The sequence below is a fragment of the Pygoscelis adeliae genome, unplaced genomic scaffold (genome assembly GCF_000699105.1).
Source record: "Pygoscelis adeliae isolate BGI_AS28 unplaced genomic scaffold, ASM69910v1 Scaffold141, whole genome shotgun sequence".
NCBI lineage: Eukaryota > Metazoa > Chordata > Aves > Sphenisciformes > Spheniscidae > Pygoscelis > Pygoscelis adeliae.
The window spans coordinates 2,702,573-2,720,652 of NW_008824231.1; the positions used below are offsets into that span (position 1 = coordinate 2,702,573).

Below are 18,080 nucleotides of genomic sequence, written 5' to 3' on the forward strand. Positions count from 1 at the left end.
AATTAACTGACTTGAGAAAATGAACATCAGCATGTATCAGAGAGCAGCTTACAGCTGAGGGACTCTTGCTTTTACAGCTATGTTAAGCTGACCATTTGCAACTGTCTGACCGTATCCTTACCCACGTATACTGGGCTTTCAGTCCTCGCAGCTAAAGAGATGCAATGAATAGCCTTAAGAAACCAAAAGCTTCTTTAGTGAGATACTCTGTGTGTCTGTGTGCTTTGTGCCTGAATTTAGATGAGACTCACCACGGTCCAGGTGGCTGGAGGCTGGGACGCTGTGAACCCCACCTGCTTTTCGAATTCTGTGTGTGACTTCAGAGCCACCTGCACACCAGTGATGGTGGGGCATTCAGCACAGCTGACCGTATGTGTAGCTGTCTCTGTTGCGTGCCAGAGGGTGAACCTCATGCAAATGCCACATAAAAACATTCATATCACTGAGCTAGGTTTTGACTGATGAAGTTAAACCTGTGGCTACCAAATTCATTTGAGAAGCCTCTTACACCCCTATCCACGAGTAACCATTAGCTTCAACAGGAAGAGGTCAGATGGTTCTGGAGCTGAAAGGGGAATTTCACAACTGTTAAACCTGGCAATGGGTCTCAAGTGTAATGCTGTATTCCAGAACTGCAACTTTTTAATGTCTTTAGTCCGTTAAAAACGAGTAAGAGAGCAGTATGATTCTGCAGAGTGTCTTGCCATCTAGGGGATGTTACCTAAATGGTTTAGAATATCCTATCAATTCATACTCATACAGGTTTACACTTTGCCAAGATGGTAGTAGAGATGTCGTCTTAGAGGAAGTTAAGCTATAAAGGGAGAGACTGATTTTCTAGAGAGCTGTGTGGACATGTTAATTACCAAGTTTAATAAAAGGGTGATCTTTGTGTGCCTCAATTCTTAGGTGTCCAAATGGAAAGACTTTACAAGGGCTCTAATTTCTAGAAATGTTTGTAAAAAGAGGCCTCATTTTGGGCATTCTAAAAGTGAATACATTCAGATCACTTGCCATCTTAATAAATGGGTCAGAAAATCCTAGAAATTGGAGAGGTACTGGAGAATTCTCTCTCTCTCTCTGATAATGCTGGTTTGTAAACTAGTGTTATGCCATTGAAAAAAAAACAAAGGCAGCAAGATGCTAGCTTTAGAAATCTCAGACATGATAAAGGAGTTAAATTAAAACTAAAAAAAAAAAAAAGGGTTTTGACAGGGATGGCAAAAAGACCAAGAAAAAGCTGCTCCAATATGCCATACCACCTAGTCTGGCAAAAGGAGGACAAAAAAGCATCCAAACTTCCAAAAAACACCAACTGGCTCTAGGCTGGACAGGTAAGTGAGCAATTTATGCATTCACCAAAGGATTGGCAAAGGTCCTGCCATGGTAGCAACCTCCTCCCTAGCCCTGCTCTGCATAGCTGGGCTCTCTACCTATCCCAGTCCTACCTGCTGAAAAGGAGGAGCTTTGCTCTGTCCATTCCTTATTTATAACTTGTCGAGAGCTGGGAGGGAGGGGTGAGTTCTCTGTGGTGCATCCTGCTGCTGCCTGCCCGTTGCCAGCCTTGCAATCACAATTACAAATGCCTCCCGCGCAGCGTGGTGGCTACCTTCACGCTCTTGGGTTCCTCTGGCTGTTTGCAGTGGTGGAAGCAAAGACCAGAACCTATTACCTCGGGATTGTGGAAGAGAACTGGGACTATGCACCATCTGGGAAAAATCTGATCACGGGACAAAACCTCTTAGAGGACAAGTAAGTCACCAGGGTCTCTGATAAATTTGAGATGTATTCACAGCTCCAAAGAAAATTGACTAAAGTGGTTAATGTTGCTGTAAATGTCTTAAGATGGCCTTTTTCTTGTTTTTCTTCCAATGATGTTGTCATAGGCAGGATTTCAGCTTCAAGGCAAGAGTAGACTTTGGTTGATTTCTCTTCCATTGTGGTTGATTAAGCAAGGTGATAGTGTGTATTTGAAGGTGACGTTAAGGAACTGATATTTCTCAAAAAAGTGTCAGGTAGTGGCTTCAAAATCCCCTGTGTGTGTTTCATGGAGATGCAGGTATTTCTGGGACTTGTCCAAAGGCAAACTGCAACTTTGCTATAATCAAGCACAGCTCTTTGCTATAAGACATAGAAGTCTATTTAACTGGCAAAAGATTGTAAGTTTTCTCTCTGTGAGACGATAAAAGTTGGGGGGCTTGGTATGACATTGTAGAATTCAGATGTGTATAGTACCTACGAATGAGATACAATTAGATGGTCCATATATCCCTGCAATGTGTGCAACTGTGGAGACCTCCATTTAGGAAATATTTTTAGATAAGTGCTTAAATATACAACAGCGAATGGTCACGCTGAAGTCCTGGTGATCACCCGTGCTGAAACTGGAGTGCGTAGGTAAACACTTTGATGAATTGTGCCTTGGCCAGAGGAAAACAGGCATCCATTCTCATGCCCACACTGCTGGGGTTGGCTGCGTGTCCCTCCCACACCGGGAGAGCTGGCCTGGGCATCGGATGGGTATGGCACAGACCCTTGGTGCCTCTCTATGGCGTGGGCTTCAAACATGCGTGGGAGTATTTTTAAGATTTCATTGATATCTTTGACACCCTAGAGATAGTTTGGGGGTCCTTCCTCTGAGTCTAGGCTTGGGGTTGGGGTGGGAGCTGTAAGCGAGTGAGGAGGTCCTGGTGTCCATACCAGGTCTGGAGGCACACTGGGAGCTGGATGCTGTATCCCGGGAGTTAGAAATGGAAATGTTCTTTCTGATTTTTCAGGAAATCCCAAGCAATGCCAGACTTTTCTCCAGTGGCTGGTAATTTCAGAGTCACTCTCAGTTGGATTTCATAAGGAAATTATTTTGCCACAAGCAGGAGGCAAGAAAGAGTTTTATTTTTCAACACAAACTTACACTTATGCTCTTAACAACTGGAGGTCCCAAAGAGCATCCAAGTCAATAGGTGTTACCTTTATAGGTAAAATTCAGGGTAATAGTTTGTTCCCAGCCCATGAAAACAGGCTTTGCTGGAAAGGTTATTCTTCAGTTGTGTTAAACACTTGAATTTCTCACTTCCCTATTCTTTTTAGCAGAGGATAACTTCCTCTGCTCCCTAACCTTGAAGACCTCTCACTAAAAATAGCTCAGCTTTAAGTGAAGGGCAGGTACCTATAAATCCACACCAGATACTGCAGAGAGACTTGGAATCTGTTCTGTAAATTGTACTTTTAAGGCTGTCTGCACTTTGTGTTCTGTGAACATCAAGTGGCACATTTACTTTAAAGTCTGTGACATAAATGTGATGCCTTTTACATGGCACGACAGGGCGGGATGATAGCTTATGTCTTCAGTCATCGCTGTAAAGTAATAATTACAGAATGTTAATTCCAAAGGGTTTACCGACAGAGGAAATGTAATTTGGATTTTAAGGTAGACTATACGTTCAAAGCCGGGGAGCTGTCTGTAATGAGCTCCCTACATGAAGACTTCTACTGCAGAATAATAAAGCGATTCCTGCAACTAGTTTACTCCATTTCCAAACTGTATTGGATTGAGCCACAATAAAGTGCTGTATTCTGGAATAATAGTGTGTCTGCATAAGCATGTGGACTAAGTAGTGAACCAGTAATAGCTTATTTTGACTATTTAACTCTTCAGGATAACTTCTAATGTAAATTTAAAGCAGTATACTAATGGGTTACTTTTCAGCTAATTAATTGGTTCCTACAGATATTATAAAAAACATAGTTCCATAAATAAAGTTTAAGGATCAGTTCCTAGGTAGAGACAGAAATGCATTTTGAGCCAGCTGTGTTCTGCAAGCAGCAACACTCGGGCTCGCTGAGCCTAGCACTTCTCACCTTGTGATGCATCCTCACAGCAGCCATCTGATGGGGCACTATCCCAGTTTTATTGATATGGAAGTGAAGATAAAGAGGTTGCAGACAAACTGATTATCTTTAAAAGAGTCAGTGCATACACATAAAGGAATGCTCGCTTTGATTCCAGCTAGCCCACAGAGATATAATCAAAACCACTTATTCTTCACTACTTAATAAAAATGCTGAATTAGCAAGTGTGTAATGGAAAGTGTTACATTACCTAGATCAGATAGTGAGATTTAAGAGATGATTTTCAATGTTGTGCCAAAGTCAATAATACCTTTCTCAGCCTTCAGTTTTTAAGAGTAAAGAGGAAAAAGGAGACTTCGGTCGCTGAGGCATGGGCCTGGAAATCAGGTGAGCTGGTTCTGGCACCAGGCATGGCTACACTGCTCAGTTCCCGCTGTTCTGGTGCTGAGTGAGCTGCCTCCCAATCCAGGAGCCATAGAGCCGCATCAGCACCTCCCTGGGTGTGAGCTGAAAAGGCTGCCTCTCATCAGAGCTGATTAACCCAAATGTAGCCCTGTGTTAATATAACTATTCTGCTTCGATGTTAATTTTTATTACGCCTTGTGTTGCTGCAGTGCTCAAGGGCCAGCCTGCTGCTTGCACAGAGCAAGTATCTTGCTGTGCATCAGTGCTTCTTATGTAAAGAAAGTAATGAGGCTGTTTGCCTCTGCCATTTGTCTTGTCTACTTGAAGCCTTGAGCTGTTCCACTAGTTCTCGTAATTTGGAGCGTTATGAATGAAACCAAGACATTTCACTCTCGGTTCTTCCTTTGAAAATTAAGCTGACATTTTCTGAAGCACGCAGGACTTTGGAAATCACAGATCCAAATTATGGCCACTGAATATAGGTGAGCTGGGAAGATGTTCAGCATCCCCTCCCACCTGATTTAACTGGTGAAAGAGTTGACATCATTAAACCATGGTGGACTGGACACACAGGGTGCAAGGTGCTGTCAGTGCTGCTGGACGTGCTGCAGATCCCAGTGAGATTTTGTGGGTTAGGGCATGAATATTGCTGCAGTAGGAAGGTGAGCTCAGACATTGCCCGTTCCCTTTAGTGGTCACATAGGCAACGGCCTTTCAAGAGAAAAATACACCTAGGTGTTGCGGCTTGACATACATCAGTCTTTCCCTCCCTACTGTGGCTCAGCCCTCAGGATTAGAGTTTGGTTGATAACCCCTTTAAATTAATTTGGTACTAGTTTATATGATGGACACTTAAATCTTGCTCTGCTGGTGGTAGATGTTATTAAGTTTTGCCTGATGTAACAGCTCATCCCTTCTCTTTAGGCCACCAATCCTACATTTATCTGGGCCAAGTCTTGCACCCACCAACACTAACGGGTGTTTTTTGTTACCACAGCATCAAACACAATTTGTGCAATTTGCCTATGAGGAGATCCCACCCAGATAAATGACAGTGAAACTGTCGTCACAGATGCTAAACTAATGGCTGAGTCGTCTCGCGGCCAAATGACCCAATTGCATCAGTGGAGATGATCGTTGTGGGAAGGGTCAACATCAAAAGGGCATTCAAGGTGAAATCCTGGCTCTAATGAAGCCTGAGAGGAGTTTTGTTATTGACTTCAGGGGAAGCAGAAGTTTATTCTAGGAGAGAAACCATTACAGCCACACTTAACCAGCGACAACTCAGAGCTTTGTCTAAGATTTTATGGGTTTGATTGACCTTTTCTGTGGCTTGTGTGGGTCAGAAAAGGCCTAAAACATCCTTTGAGGACATTGTGTCTCTCTCTTTTGAGGACACACAACTTTGTTGTTTGATGCTTTGTGGTCAGGGCACCATCTACAAATATGAGTTGGCACCGCTGGTCCCCCTCCACTGGCCATCCCTCTAGCACAGATGTTGCATTGGCCTTAGCACAAGACTCATGGTTTGGCAGAGGGTTACCGCGAACAGATTACATGACCCAGGGGCTAAAATGATGGGGCAGCCTGGAGCCATGGGCAATGTCCTGGCTTACTCCAGCCACAGCAAAAATAGGGAACTCTGAGGAAAAATAAACTGTTATAAACCCAGACATAGAGTATGTGAAGAGGGTAGAGAGTAAGGAAGGTTTCACCACCAACAGATTTTAGGGAACAAACCCATAAAGATAGTTGTTTAAATGGTTGTCAGTGTAAAATCTATGGGACTTTAGTAGAACAATGGTTATAAAATAAAGTTTGCATTTGCCTACCGTTGCACCCAGGAGTGTACAGTGGCTATTGGGCATGTTAACCGCAGGAGAAAATTTGGGACTCCACATCTGGTAGTTATTCGAAGTGCTGATTTTTCAGCGTGGATTACAGCGGCAAACAAACTCAGCAGGCTTCGAAACTGTGTCAGCGAGGGATCTGGCTCCAGTCTACTGAGGAGCTGTTTGTTTGGCCATGCACAACATGTAGCTCTTTCCATTTCTTACTGCACACTGTAACATAGTACTCATGTAAGCACCTCTTGAAAAAAATATCCTCTGTTAAGTTGTAGCTCTGTTTCTTAAGATCAAAGGTAACATAAACATGGTAAAAATGTTGGCAAAATACTTTTTCTGTGTGATAAAAGAAATAGGTGTAGAAATTACATTTAACTCATGGTCCTACCCTAACTCGTGGTCCTACCCTGAGATGGCAGATTATCTGCATGTCTAGTCTTGATTTGAAGTAGAATCTACATGACACCCTTGTTTTACTCTTTCTATCATTTGGAAGAGTCGTAGTGCTCATCATTGCAGGGAGATGGATGTCTGTAATTATGTTAATACTTATTTTAAGGAATTAGAGCTAATTCCCTATTGATAACTCCCTGTCCCACTCGTATGCATTGCCAACTTTTCTTGGAGCTTAAGAACTGCTGAGAGTGGTCAAGGCAAAATGAAATCAGGCACAGGTTTTCTTAGTTTGAAGAAGATTTTTTATCCCCTGATTCACAAGCCTGCTTACCTCTACATATAACCTCAAGACTGGCCTGAGCGGAGGATATGAAGGAGGGAATTTAGGAAGCTTGCATGGGTACAGCTCCAGAGAATGGAGTATTCCCCTTTCCTATAAGGAGTGGTACTGGCTGATCATCACAACTTTCTGCACATGAAGTGCAGCCTGACAACTGAGTTGCAGGGAGATAGTAAAGATTTAGAAGAGCAGCTTTTACACCTGCACAAGATCGGAAAGATGGAAGAGGTTCAGGAAGTGGTATCACAAAGCCACTAGGAGGATGAAGCAGTTTGAAGTGAGCAGGGGAGCATGAAGAAGCAGGGGAGAGGTTTGTTTTCTTGTGACAAGGGAGGAATGACAGATAGGAGACATTTTGGCAGGAGGTGCCCAGTAGAATAGGCACATTGCGACCACTGGAAGAGGAAGAGGCAAAGGCAGATTCAGAGAATTGGATGTGTTTAACCATTACAGCATTTGGAGAAGCCACTGCTGCAATGACATAGTGGAAAGTCAGAAGGTGGGAAAGAATGAAACAGGAGATGCAGTTGAAGGGGATGTTTAACTCAGTGACTGAAAATGTGAAATGTTTCCCAAGGAAGCAGACACCATCAAAAGAAGACAGGGAATGGTGTTTGAGAACTGTTGTCAAAGACAGGAGATAAAAGGTCAGTAGGACACTATCCTGAAGCCGAGAAAATCTCCAAGGGATTCTGAACATGGGTGGTAAGGAACTGCGGGGTGGGAGATGTGCTGGTACGAATGGCACTGGCAGAAGTGACTTCATGGAGCACTGAGAAGAAGCTCTCACTGAAAGAAAGAAGAGGGACAGAGGGAAAACCTCTGTGTCCCACTGATGGAGCAGCAGGGGCCGTGGCACTGAGCCTGTGCCAGCTCCCTCCGACACATCCACTGGGTGCACTGTGGCACTGGGTAGAGGTACCAGCCCCACAGTGTGGCCACATGCCCATGATCCAGGCACTTGGGAGCACGGAGGAGAAGCCACTCACAACCATGCATCCTTTCTATGAGCTTCCTATGGCTGATACCATTAGCTCCAGTGTGGGTAGTCTTTCTGCAAAGGACTTTAAGCACTGTAATGTGCAGCACAGCAACACTTGTAAAGAGGCACAGAGCTACCAGCCACTTGCAAGGCTGAGGTGGGCACCCAAAAGTCCTCCTGGATGAAATGGGGCAGCGTGGACACCTAGAGTGGGACTCACAACAATCAGTGTGCTCTGTTCTCGGGTACTGAGGGCAACCAAAAGAATGTGCTGAAAATACATGTCTCTGTATAGGTGGAAGAACTGGGCTCTACCCCTCTCAGACAGAAGGAGGAGTGAGGCTGAAGTGTCTGCATTCCAAGAAACTCCCAAACATCAGGGCATTTTGGGTAGGAAACTCTTCTGCCCTTTGGAGTGTGTGGATCTAGAAGGAAAAGAAGCTATGAAAGAGCCTGAGTCTGTAATGCAACGGCAAGGGCATCAGTGGCATGTAGGATTTGTCTCCCAGAGTTGATTGGTTGTTTTCTTTTGGACAACGATTAAACAAACCCCATAATTAACCAGGGCCAAGAGGCCAGGTTGCTCTTTTCATGCTGTGATCCCTTTCTGGCTCCATGACTCTTGCGTTGCTTGATGCCCTGCATAGAAGAGCATCACCTACGTTGTGACTGGCTGCAGCTGATACCCATTGCACTGACAGTGGGCTTTGCAGCTCTGAACAGGTGGAGAATTTGAATGGGCCTCTTTTCAGAAAGCTAGCACTAAAAAAGACTTCTTTTCCTGACTCCTAGATGGCTTTAAGTAGGAGACAGGCACAGATCTAGCCAACAGAGATGCTACAGCATGGCTTTAGGCACTGAGGAAGTCTCTGGTGCCTAAACCTACAGGTTTTCTCAAGGTGATTTCTTGAACCTCAATACCTAACTGGATTTTGGGATCCCTGATCTATGCATTTAAAGGAGTTAGGCTCATGTCAAGCATCTGACAAAGCCTGATCAAGAAGTGCATTTTTCTGGGGTACAGTTCTCCTGTAAAAATTTCTTTACTGAAAGAGTGGTTAAACATTGGACCAGGCTGCCCAGGGAAGTGGTTGAGTCACCATCCCTGGAAGTATTTAAAAGACGGGTAGATGAGGCGCTTAGGGACATGGTTTAATAGGCATGGTGGTGTTGACGGTTGGACTCGATGATCTTGGAGGTCTCTTCCAACCTTAATGATTCTATGATTCTATGATTCTATGATTCCTTCTGCAAGAGAGACAGTGTGTCCCAGGGGTGTGAAGTTATGGGAGAGTGTGCAATGTTGTCTGGCCAGAAAGCCAAGGGCATAAGGGCGCTGTCACCACAGGAAAGCATGATGCCACTGCAGTACCTCATTTAAAATATTTGATGGCTGATGAAAATGAAAAAAAATCTGCTGAAAAATATCTCCTGAAAATAAGTACTTTCTGAAAAAAAATCTATTTGATTTTTTTCTAGAGAAAATTTCTTATAAATCATTTTAAAAATCAATTTATAATTAGAATTAGGGCATAGCCACATGAATACCTTGCCATGAGGTAAGGAAGCACGTGCATTTACACTGCACTGCTACTGACACCACGTACTACTCTGTGGTAAGGGCTCTTGTAGCAGCTCTTAACCCCAGGCAGTGGAAGGTATCTTCTCCCCGGTGAGTGTGGTGTGACTTGCCAGGTCTTGCTGTGCCAGGAGTTGCCAGACTTCTTGGCAACTCGTTCCTTAACCATGCTTTTGGGGTGTATTTATCTGACATACATTATTCTGTGAAGAAGCAGATCGAGAAGCTTCTGTCCCTTCCCCTCCATCCTAGCCAACTGTTTCTGCCACAGCAGTATCATTGGCAACATTTTCATTTGTGCCAAAATAGCTCTTGGCTTGTTATAAAGCACATTTTTCAAATGAAAAAGCGTTCTTTTTGGAGGCTTTTATATCTGGATCACTTCAGGGATCTGGTTTAGACAGTGGCCATGGAGGTGTAATGACCACGGATGGGGGATGTTGTGAGTTATGGTGTCAAGCAGAGATGGCTTGAAAAGGGGGAGTAGTGGATCTTACGGTGAAGAAATTATAGCAAATCATACCTTTCAACTCATGTGACATCCAACACTTAGGTTGCTGGCACTGCACAAAAGCACCTAAACAAACTGGGTTCAAGTAGGTGAACTGGCCAGTCACAAAAACTCACTATAAATATGAAATTGCTATATTTCTGCCAGTGATACTTCAGGAAAATTTAGCTCTGCTTTTTTATGAGTTTGTTAGGAAGCATGAAAGTTCAAACAATCTTCAGTGGATGCAAAAACTCATGGAACAGTCAACTATGGTGAAATTGGTCATACAGTCCACTCCTGGTTGTATAGCAAAGGGGTTCATTTCTACTCTCTTTGTGTGGGATATTTAGGGATGAAGAATATGTATCACACTTGTCAGCTGTAACCTGGAGAGAAGTAAAAAAAGATTTTTATATCATAACAGATGGGATGAACATGGGTTGCCACTATGATGTTATAGTTAAAAGGGCAAAACTAATTCCCATTTGTGTAAGAAATATTGACTGGGAGCACCTCTGGCTTTAGCTGGAATATTATTTTCCTATTGTGTGAAGTTCTTGTGTTCAGACTTCAAAAGAGATAGAGAAATATTGGAAGGCTTTCAGAAAAGAGCTTCGGGAAAGGTTTGTGGCATGAAGAATGTCAGTGTACTTCGTTTGTCCAGAAGAAGGGTAAGAGGCAATTTAGTCAATTAATTAAAACTTATGCAAGTGCCTGCATAGAGAAGAAGCTCTTGATGGTATGTGGCTTCTTTGATCTAAGAGAGGGCTTGATGGGAACCAGTGGTTGGAGTGTGGAGCTAAATGGTATTAGACTACGAATGCAATTCAGGATTCGAAGGGAACAGGTATTTAATAGCTATAGCATGTCAACCACTGACCATATGGTGGGTTCTCCATCACTTGAAGTTGCTATAAACATAGACTCTGGAATGTAGAAATGATGCATTTCATGCTACTCTTCTAGGGTGTCAAACTAGTTGATTAGAATCGCTCTTACTGGCTTTTGAAAAAAACTTAATTTGGTTTTCTTTTCCTTCTGAACAGTCATGCTTTCAGATGTGAGGTTTCAAACCTTCAAAAGAGGGGGAAGCTGCTAAAACTGTACAGAAAGGCCTGAGTGGCTGGTCCTCAAGTGGAGACTTGCAGTAACTGTGCTAAAGACCGGACCTGCGAGTAGGATGACTGTTACTGTACAGAAAGGGGCTTGGACACTGCTAGTGCTGTCCAGGTTTACTCCTCAGCTTTTATTCCACCAACTATGTCATATGTCCCAGGGAACTATTTATCTGCACTGCAAGCACCAGTTATTTGATCAACTCTTAAAGGAGGTTTTTTTGTCTCTAAATTATTTTCCCTTCCCAACACTAGATTTGCAAGTGTGTATGCAACAAGAGGAGCCAACCGGATAGGACGTGTGTACAAAAAGGCTATTTTTAGGCAATTCACAGATGACACTTACTCCCAGGAGATTCCCAAAGCAGCCTGGCTGGGGTTCCTTGGGCCAGTCCTGAAGGCAGAAGAAGAGGATGTCTTTATCGTCCATCTAAAAAACTTTGCTTCCCGCCCATACTCTGTGCATCCGCACGGGGTCTTCTATGACAAGGACTCTGAAGGTAAAAGCTGGTTTGCCTTTTCCTCTCCTTTTCCCCTGGAGTAGCTAATGTCACAGCTAAAAAATTGTCCAAGTATTTATTGTTCTGGCCATTGACATCAGAGGACTTTAGATCACCCTCTCATAAACTCATCAGTAATTGCAGCTGATGACTAAAAACAGGAACAGCTTCGTCTCTTAAAACTTTTTGCCACAAACCTTCGACACCTGGGATAAATCCAGTACTGAAACAGGTTAGGTGGGTCTTTTTTCCTGAATTACTTTCCTGAATTATGTCACCGAAGCATCTTCCCTCCTTCCTTCTACTTCTAGCCTGTTTGAATGGATGGAGTTCTTGTAAGTAAATGTTTTCCTCTCTATAGGGCTATAACAGGCATGATTTAATTTTCAAAATCCCAAACCTGTATGTGTATTTTGGTTAGAGGACTGTATGGATTTGCCTATATTCATTACTCTCATCAGTTTTCTGTGAGAAGATACACAATGTTAGCTGACAAAATGTGTAGATGACTGATGAGAGTAAAGAGCCAAGGAAAAATTAGAGCCTGTTAATGCATTTTTAAAGCTTTATCTACTGATAAATAATGGATTTTAACTCTCAACATTTTTTTGATGGTTTTACCAGAACTGCTGAATTTTTTCACAATTTCTCACTGATTCTGTGTTTGTGAGTACTGTTATTATTTTATAAATCTGTGATAAAATAGAAGAAATTACACATTTATTTAAGGAAAACAGTTAAGGGTGGGCTAAAAGCTTCCTTTTTCCTTTTAATGTATTAGGAGCACTTTACCCTGATGGAACTGGTGGTAAAAGCAAAGAGGACGACTTTGTTGTTCCCGGTGGAAATTACACATACACATGGCCAGTAAGGAAAGATTATTCCCCAACTTTGGCAGACTCAGACTGCTTGACTTGGATTTACCATTCTCACATTGACACACCAAGAGATATTGCAACTGGTTTAATTGGGCCACTGCTGGTTTGTAAAAAAGGTACTGAGCTAGAAACACTGATAAAGCAAGCCCCTCTGCCAAGCTTGGCATCTTAACAGTCATTTTTGCTTACAGGTATAAACATGATGGTCTAGAATCTATCCCTACATAGCCCATAAAAAGGGGCAAGGAATAGCTGGGCCATTCCAGGAGCACCCCAGGGTAGGTATTGTAGCTCTGGGACAACCCCCTTCCTGCTCCCCTTTGGCTTCACGAGAGATTTGCCTCGGCTGGTGGAGGGACTGCAGCATGCTCTGTGGCCAGCCGGTTGTGGCCAAGACCAAAACCAAATGTTCCCAAACTGGGATCATTTCGGGATGAGCAAAGGACTCATTGCCCAGGAAATGAAATTAGGGCTGGGTGGGTGACTTCAGCACTGCCATTTACGTATTTGAAACCCTTTGTCCATTTTCCCCGTATGGATTATACATTTATTTTTGCTCACAAGTTGTATATCACAACCATATGGGAACGTGCGCCGAGCAGCTGAGGTGACAGCCTGTCCCATGTACTTTATAGTCTGCTAATTTTGTACTGGAGCCATCAGGGACCATGTACCAGCCCTCTCCCTTCTATCAGCTAAGCCGTCATCCCCCTCTCCCCCTAAGACATGTGCAACTCTGCCACTTCTTCCCAGTACTTCCCGCAATACAAAACCAGTCCTGATTTTATATACAGAACTATAAGTGAAGCAGGTTTTATATATGAAGAAGAGAAAGACTTCAGTGTGGAAAGGACAGGCCTGGTCTCCAGCTTAACTCACACAATTAAAATGTCTCAGACTTTTTTTTCTCCTGGGAAGCCTTTGAAATCTGCAGAACTGCCTGAATATGTGAAAGTGAGCTGATAACTATGGGATAATACATGAAGTTAGGAGAGAGCACATTCAAAACAATCCTAGCCTGAAGGGCCAGGTTATCTTCATGTTTGGTCTTGAATTCATCAAGGTGGATACCTGCATGATGCTACTGCTGTAGCCCTCTGTCTAACAGTGGTGGGTGGCTCCTTACAAGACCGACAGCAAGGCTCTGGGGCTCCCTCCCATAGGATACAGGAGAAGCAAAAGTTTTCATGGGTTCAGAAGTAGACCAGACAATTAGATTAAGTCTAAACCTGCCAACAGTTAATAATAGACTACTTAATATTGCCACTCCTATAGACTCAGGTTGTTCCCTAAATGGTCACTCAGATAATGATACTGAACTTAACCTGAATAGATTATATCCATCCTGCCTTCAGCCTTTTTAAATTTAAGTATCTAGTTGTAGGTAATTGTAGAGGTTTCCTCATTAGTCTGTGGAGAGTGAGCCACATTCAGACGGCCATTCTGAGGGTATGGTTCACCAGTCACCTTGATGCAACAGAAATGCAGGCTACCACTTGCCTCTCCTTAATTATTGGCAAAAAAGTCACTGGTTTCTGGATGGATCAGGCTCTTGACCTGGCTCACTGCGTAGGCACATAGATGCTAACACGGACCAAAGGGCAGGGTTGAGTGCAGTGGGCCAAAGATGGGGAAAATGGGACCACAGATATTGGCAGCTACTTGTGCTTATGTCAAATCAAAGTGATCCTGAAATATCAGCTTGACTTAGATGAGATGAACTGCCTTCTGGAGGCACTCATCTGTTCAAAGGCTGGGGGGTGGGTGTGTCAAGATGTCTTAGAAGAGGAAAATTAGCTGAGATTCATCCTGCCCTATAGATCACAGGCAGAGCACCGTATTTCCTCAGGTGCTCCAAAGTTATTGTCACTTTTAAATTCAATCCCCTTCAAGGCTTTTTTTAGCACTTTCCTTTTCGTTTGCAATTTAGGAACTGCAGATGAGACCTCAATAGAAGGGACTGGTGCTGCTAATGCTTTTGCCCTGATGTTTAGCATTGTAGATGAAAACTTCAGCTGGTACCTCGATGAGAATATAAATATCTTCTGCTTAGAACCAGCCACAGTTGACAAAGAGGATGAAGGTTTCCAGACCAGCAACCGAATGCATGGTGAGCAGGACTTTTGAGCAAATGGTGACCTACAGCAGTGACCAGGCTCTTTTCCTTTCAGTAGGACTTCCTGTCCCTTGTGATATCTCTCCTTTATCTTTGTCAGCATGAAATGGGTCAGGATGTTGAAGTGCTGTGTTGATAAAAAGCCTCTCCCTAAAAACAGCACAACACCCTGGTTTGCAGAAAGGAGATTTGGCTTTTATAGCCAGCTCTGCCACTTGTTTAGCATTTTATCTTAGACAACAGATTTAAGCCATTTGGTGACTGTGACCAGCTGTGAAAAGCGAAAAGGAGGCTGCAAAGCACTTTGAGAGGTGTGTATTGGAAGAGTCCAGCATTTCTCAAAGGGCCTTGTGGATGGTGGGCTGGCTGGTACAACCACTCCTGCCCTTCAGAGATCCATTGGCCAATAGTACTTTATGCCATTTGGAGATCTGGTGTAAGAAGTTAAATCCAGATATTTCTCTGTATTTTGATTCTTTCATGGAGCCTAGGAGCTAAAATATTTTGCAAAATATGAGTCTCATTCTCCTACTGTCCTGATACATTGTCAGGTGTGGAAGCCGAGGAAGAGAGCACTGACTAGACTGATTTGACTGATATTATAATTTTTAAATCTAAATTGCTTAAGCCTGGCATATAATGGTATACTTATGACTCAGAATAAGAGGGAATAGGTTTCAGACATGCTAAATAGCTGCAGAACAAGTTAACCTCATTATCAGGCCTTCTTGGTGGTGACTTGGCCTTTGCAATATCTTCATACCACCCAGGAAGTTTTTCACAGACCCAACCAGAGAATTTGGGCCATTTGATCATCCAGAGCTGTAAGCTGGCTGTTCAAAAATATTATTCTTCATCAAGGAGCCTGTGAGGGCCTTATTCAGTGTAGACATTCAGACAGCTTCTTTTCTGGGCCAGGAAAAGATCATCCTTAGAAATGGGTCAGAGGCACTTGGCACTTCTCTTTCACCTCTCATAAAGTCTCATACTTTTGTTTTTAGCTATTAACGGTTATATTTATGGCAATCTCCCCGGCTTGGAGATGTGTGCTGACACTTCCATGTCCTGGCACTTGTTTGGTATGGGAAGCGAGATAGATATCCACGCTGCGTATTTCTACGGCCACACGTTCACTAACAGAGACCAGAGGGCAGATGTCATCGGTCTGTTCCCAGCAACATTCATCACAGCGGAGATGACTCCTGGGAACCCTGGGAGGTGGCTGATAACGTGCCAGGTTAATGAGCACTTACGAGGTACGATGCTATAGATCTCCCTGATCCTTTCAGAAGTTCCAGCCTCTATTACGCTTGGAAAAGAAAACTGAGAGATGTTTCCAGGGGAGGCAGGATTTGACACTTTTTTTGTGACTGACTGAACACTTTGGAACTATTTCACCAGATAAACATCATGAATATGAGTTTAGTCACCAGTGGAAATTATACATGTTGGGCCAAATCTTCAGCTAGTATGAATGACTTAGCTGTGTAATTCATATGAGGAAGGCTTGCTAGACCCAGCGCTGACATCACACTTTCTATGTAAACTGGAGATTTTGATGAGCAATGAGAGGAGCCTTCAACATCACTTTTTGTTGTAGATAAGTACTTACACGTAAAGACAAATCATGCCAGCTGAACACTTCATAGCTTTTTACTTTACAGAAATCAGACAAAAATTAACAGTGTTTTCAGAAACCTTTACGTGAAGGAATTTGATGGTGATGTTGTGATATTTGTGTGGTGCGACAGCTCGAAAGCATGTATCATAAACTAGGTCTCATGACAGCAGGCAATGTATAATTATCATACCAGAGATGAGTTGGGAGAATTTTTACTTTTAAGAACTTGCACATTGATTTCAGTGGGATTTGCATCAGGCAAAACAGACTTGATTGTGGCAAGCAACAAATATCTTCAGTGTGGTAATAACCAGCCTCTATTTCAATGAAAGTCAAGAGGATATGATGCCATTTTGCACACTTCAGGAGGCACACTGACCCCCCAAATCATTCTACCATCCTTTCCCGGATTAAGGAATTGAGTAAATAAGCCCACTAAAGAGTGTCATTGATGTCAGTGGGTTTCACCTGTGGCATGAAGTACCACCTTGCAAGAGAAGGGTGCTAGCATCTGGCCCAGCGTAGGCAGAGGAAGTCTTTAAAAATAGAAATTTACCCTAGTAATTGTTTCCAATCCATGTAGCTCCTAGAGGGTTTTGAATGTGCGTTTGTATCCATGAGACTGCTGACTCCACAGCTGGCCAAGGACTGTCTCCAGACTCTTTCTCCTCCCAGGTGGCATGGAAGCACTATATGATGTTCAGATCTGCCAGAAAAACCTGTCTCGGCCTTCACCACTCAGTCATAAGAGAAGATATTATATCGCTGCTGAAGAAGTGCTCTGGAATTATGGACCTGACGGTTATGATAAATTCACTGGGCAGGGTTTAAATGCCACTGGCAGGTAAGCTTTCTTGTCCTCTCCTGTTGTGCTTTAATTTCAGGAGTCTGGTTGAGACTTCCCCAGTGATTCACCAGGGCTAGGTCCTGCACTGTTATTAATTTTAATTGAAAGGGGCAGGGAGGAATGTATTTAAACAACCTTGTTGGGAAGTTAGATTCGTAACTGCGATGCTCGGAGTTGCCTTCTGGAAGCACTTATCTTGCTCTATTAAGTCCATGGAGAAAGTGAGCCCTGGTGAGGTGTGCAAAGTTCAACAAAGTTAATGACCCTACATCAAGACTCCTCAGGCAGCTTTCACACTTACAATCGGTGTATCTCAGAGGTGCCATAAGAATAGATTTTCCCCCCTGTTATTACTGATGAGATGAATTGTATTACAGTATCTCCCAGGAAAGCTAACGAGGATTAGAGACACATTGTGAACAGGTAGTGGCACAGGTCTTGCCCCAAGGTAGTTAGAGGTAAGCTGACATAGATGTCTCCTTAAGTAAATTGGGGTTAAACACATGAAAGTCTAATGCACAATGAATGCCCATTTGTTAATTAATTTATAACTGCAATTCAGACCAGTAATATCTCCCTTTGTCTGCTAGAAAAGTGTATGCAAACTAGTAACTTGGGGGGTCATTTCTTCTGTGTCTGGAGTAATAACTTTATCCAAAATGAATGGTTCTGCCTGAACCTCCAATTATTTAACCAGTCCATTTTGTTAATTCCACAGTGAATCTGCAATATATTTCACACAAGGGACTGACAGAATAGGAGGTCAATACTGGAAAGTTCGCTATGTGGAATATACTGACGCAACGTTCAGTAAGAAGAAGATTTGGTCAGAGGACATGAAGCACCTGGGAATACTTGGTACAGTGAATATTTTCCCCTCCTGTCATTACATCGGGTTTGAATGCAGATCCACTTGGATCCAGAGGGGAATTTTGTGCATGAAGCTGCCAGTCAGCCCTTTCTTGTTTAGATGGAAACATGTCAGATGGTAGTTCTATGACGACACCAAGTTGGGTGGGAGTGTTGATCTGCTCGAGGGTAGGAAGGCTCTGCAGAGGGACCTGGACAGGCTGGATCAATGGGCCGAGGCCAACTGTTCTATGATTCTATGA

At 43.2% G+C, this 18,080-nt stretch overlaps 1 protein-coding gene across 1 annotated transcript in view; it reads left to right on the plus strand.

Moving 5' to 3' along the window:
• The first annotated feature begins 1,633 nt into the window (after positions 1–1,633).
• Positions 1,634–18,080, plus strand: part of HEPHL1 (hephaestin-like 1) — a 34,924-nt gene continuing 18,477 nt past the window's right edge. The window contains exons 1-7 of the mRNA XM_009334848.1: positions 1,634–1,752; positions 11,262–11,506; positions 12,288–12,500; positions 14,315–14,494; positions 15,502–15,756; positions 16,797–16,965; positions 17,687–17,826. Coding sequence (XP_009333123.1) covers positions 14,371–14,494; positions 15,502–15,756; positions 16,797–16,965; positions 17,687–17,826 — 688 coding nt within the window. The 5' untranslated portion in view covers positions 1,634–1,752; positions 11,262–11,506; positions 12,288–12,500; positions 14,315–14,370. The remainder of the gene's footprint in view (positions 1,753–11,261; positions 11,507–12,287; positions 12,501–14,314; positions 14,495–15,501; positions 15,757–16,796; positions 16,966–17,686; positions 17,827–18,080) is intronic.